Below are 2980 nucleotides of genomic sequence, written 5' to 3' on the forward strand. Positions count from 1 at the left end.
AGACCCTGCGCGTGGAGCCCTATTACCCCCGCAGCCTGCAGGACTGGGGGGGGCTGCCCCCTGGCACGGCGGGCGCCCTCTCCCACCGTGATGGCTTCCTCTACTTCTTTCGGGATGACCACTACTGGCAATTCGACCAGGCCAAGCTGAGAGTGGTGGCCACCGGCAAATGGGCCACCCAACTGCCCTGGGTGGGCTGCTGGGACGCAAACAGCGGGCAAGTCCTTTTCTGAGCAGAGCGGGGTGAACCGGGGAGGGGGCTGAAGCCGCCCTCGCTCACCCCTGCCCGGATCCCAATTTATTTGACTCTGGAGCCGTTTTTGGGGATGGTTTGGCAAAGATTGGGGCTGCCCACAGAGGGCTGGAGCCAGGAGGTGATGGAGCGATGCCCTGGGGATGCGGGATGGGGCAGCCCCATGGGTCTGCTGCAGCCGTGTGGGCTGCAAGCTTTGGGAGACAATATTTTTTAAAAAAAGATCACAAAAAAGGTGTAAGCCGCGGAGACTGCAAACTCCCCCGTTTCTGGTGGCGCTCAGGATGTCGTTATGCTTTTCTTTTTCAAAGCGAAATAGGGGTTCGACGATACCTTAACTGTTGTTTTCCTGTGATCGAGCAGAGAGGCGCCTCACCATTGCTTGGCTTGGGGCTTGGGTGGCTTTAAATGAGAGCCTGGGAATATTTCCTGGTGAAAACAAGGGAAAAAAAGAGACATTCGGACACAAACATGGGCTGGTGTTGAGCTTTGCCCTCGCTGTGCACGCAGAGCCCCCTCTCCTGCCCCCTCGCTCAGGGATGGACGTGCCCATGCCCTGTGGGTGCTTTTCTGGGCTGCACTCCCATCCGAGCTGTGGTGAGGCAGAGACACCAGCACTGTAGGATTTTTGGGGAGAAAGCAGCACGTGTTGGTGTAGAAGCCCTTTTTGGGGTGAGGGGAGCAGGAGGTGTGGCTGAGCTGCTGGCCCTGTCGCTGTGGGACGGTGCTGCTGAGGGCAGGAGCATCCCAGTTTGGCTTTTGGGTGGGTTTGGGATGCTGGGCAGGTTCTCTGGTGTCTGGTAAGGGTTGTGCTCAGAGAAAGCGTCTGTGCCCTGCTCTGTCCCTGCAGGCGACGGCACCAATGTGGTTTTGAGCCAGCCCAGAGGACTCTTAGCGCAGCTTAAAAATCTCAGGGGACTTCCAGTGTTGCCAAAGAGATGGGGCCACATCATTTTCACTTCGAATTGAATGATAATAAGGCGACGTTGCTTCCAGGGAGCTGCGAGGGCTTGGAGACCCGACGGCAAATAAAACAAACTTCTGGATATGCAGTGTTGGGGTTTCTGCTTGTTTTCATATCACACTTCTGTGTTTGTTTTCAAAGCAAATCTTCTGCTGACTGGGGGGATTGATGGGGAAGGCTGGCGCTGGACAAGGTCTTGCTGTCCGGACGTCTGCTCTTGGTGCCGAGCAGGGTCACAAGAGCAGTGACTGCTGCTCCATGCACCACTTTTTGGAGACAGGAGGATTTATGGGTCCCCAGGGTCCTCCACAGCTGCAGCTCTGCACTGTCAGGTCACTGTCCCCTTTCGTGTCCCCTTAGGAGAGTGCTGGGCATCCCTGCCATGGGACTGGAGGCTGAGGATGGGGCAACCTCGAGTCCTCTCCTGTTTTTTTGGGTTTTCCTTTTCCTCCCTCGCTTACCACGGTGTTTCCAGGGGCCGTGTGGTGTTGGGATGCCTTGGGGCCACGAGCAATGCTGCCAGGGCTGGGGGTGAGTGTGGGGGGACCCTGGGGAAGGTGGACCTGCACCCTGAGCTGTGTGGTCATCCCCACTGGGCGTCCTGGCTGAAAATCAGGGTCAGGTCCCCGCCCAGCACAGGGAATAACTGGGATTCTTGCATTTCCTCCCCCAAATTGACGCTGGCTGGGCCGGGATCTGCAGCGAGTGCCCACTCGCTGTGGTTTTGTGCTTAAAGCCCCAGCTCCTGGAGTCCCGACACCCCCGGAGGAGCTCGGCCTTTGCTGAAGACCTCCCTGTCACGGGCAATTCGGAAAGAAGTTTGCAAGGGACCATAGTGCAAAGAAACCTCAAAGACAAGGAGGCAAATAAACCCTCCTCGTGCTTATTTTAATTTAAAATTTTCTTTTCTTTCTTTTCTTTTCTTTTCTTTTCTTTTCTTTTCTTTTCTTTTCTTTTCTTTTCTTTTCTTTTCTTTTCTTTTCTTTTCTTTTCTTTTCTTTTCTCTTTTCTTTTTCACAGAAAGGGTTGATGGATTTGTGCTGTGATTTGCGGGTGGGGCTGCTGCGTTTCCTGCAGCTCGGGCTGAGCCCTGGCACATTGGACGCTGCAGGGCTCCCACCATTGGGCAATACGAGCCCTCAAGCTCAGGTGGGCTTCTCACCAGGGCACACTTTGGCTTGCAAAGGCAGTGGTGGCATCTCAGTGGAGTGTTCAAGTCTGTAAAATGGGTGCAATAAGGCAGCTTCCTCAGGGCGATGAATTCAGGGGTACCAAGCCCTGCAGATGCATCTTGCAGAGCTCCAGGCCACCCCAGCTGTGGTGGAGGTGGGTGCAGGGATGGCGGGGAGGGGACAGATCCCCCTTTTTTGGGGTTGTGAGCACCTCGGGGTGCTGAAGAGCTGTTCTGTAACCCCCTCCTGCCCCAGAGCCGGGACCTCAGGAAAATCCAGCTCTAGGGTGACTGGAGAAGGAGCAGGCGCTGGAGGGTTAATGGGGAGTGTTTGTGGCGGTGCCTTGTCACCAAGGAGAAGGGAACAGCACTGAGGAAGGAAACAAAGCACCCACTGCCTAGGAGGGAGATTTCCTTGCCCCACGCTGCATCACAGGACCCCAACAGAGCTCTCGGACCCCAACAGAGCTCCCGGTGGCGCCACCGCCCTAGGTGGCAGAGAGCAAGCGGCACCGGGTGAGTGTGGTGGCTGGAGACACGGCCTGGGCAGCTCCCTGTGTCCCCACATCACCCGTGTCCCCACCACCCTTCT

General features: G+C 56.4%; 2 protein-coding genes across 2 annotated transcripts in view; both read left to right on the forward strand.

Moving 5' to 3' along the window:
- The window catches only part of MMP28 (matrix metallopeptidase 28), a gene marked incomplete at its 5' end in the record, with an annotated part of 6492 nt that extends 6259 nt beyond the window's left edge, over nucleotides 1–233 (forward strand). The window contains one exon of the mRNA XM_010183419.1: nucleotides 3–233. Coding sequence (XP_010181721.1) covers nucleotides 3–233 — 231 coding nt within the window. The remainder of the gene's footprint in view (nucleotides 1–2) is intronic.
- A 2240-nt stretch (nucleotides 234–2473) lies between these two features.
- The window catches only part of LOC104539808 (GAS2-like protein 2), a gene marked incomplete at its 3' end in the record, with an annotated part of 2672 nt that continues 2165 nt past the window's right edge, over nucleotides 2474–2980 (forward strand). The window contains exon 1 of the mRNA XM_010183420.1: nucleotides 2474–2485. Coding sequence (XP_010181722.1) covers nucleotides 2474–2485 — 12 coding nt within the window. The remainder of the gene's footprint in view (nucleotides 2486–2980) is intronic.

This window comes from Mesitornis unicolor, unplaced genomic scaffold (genome assembly GCF_000695765.1).
Source record: "Mesitornis unicolor isolate BGI_N332 unplaced genomic scaffold, ASM69576v1 scaffold33084, whole genome shotgun sequence".
Lineage (NCBI taxonomy): Eukaryota > Metazoa > Chordata > Aves > Mesitornithiformes > Mesitornithidae > Mesitornis > Mesitornis unicolor.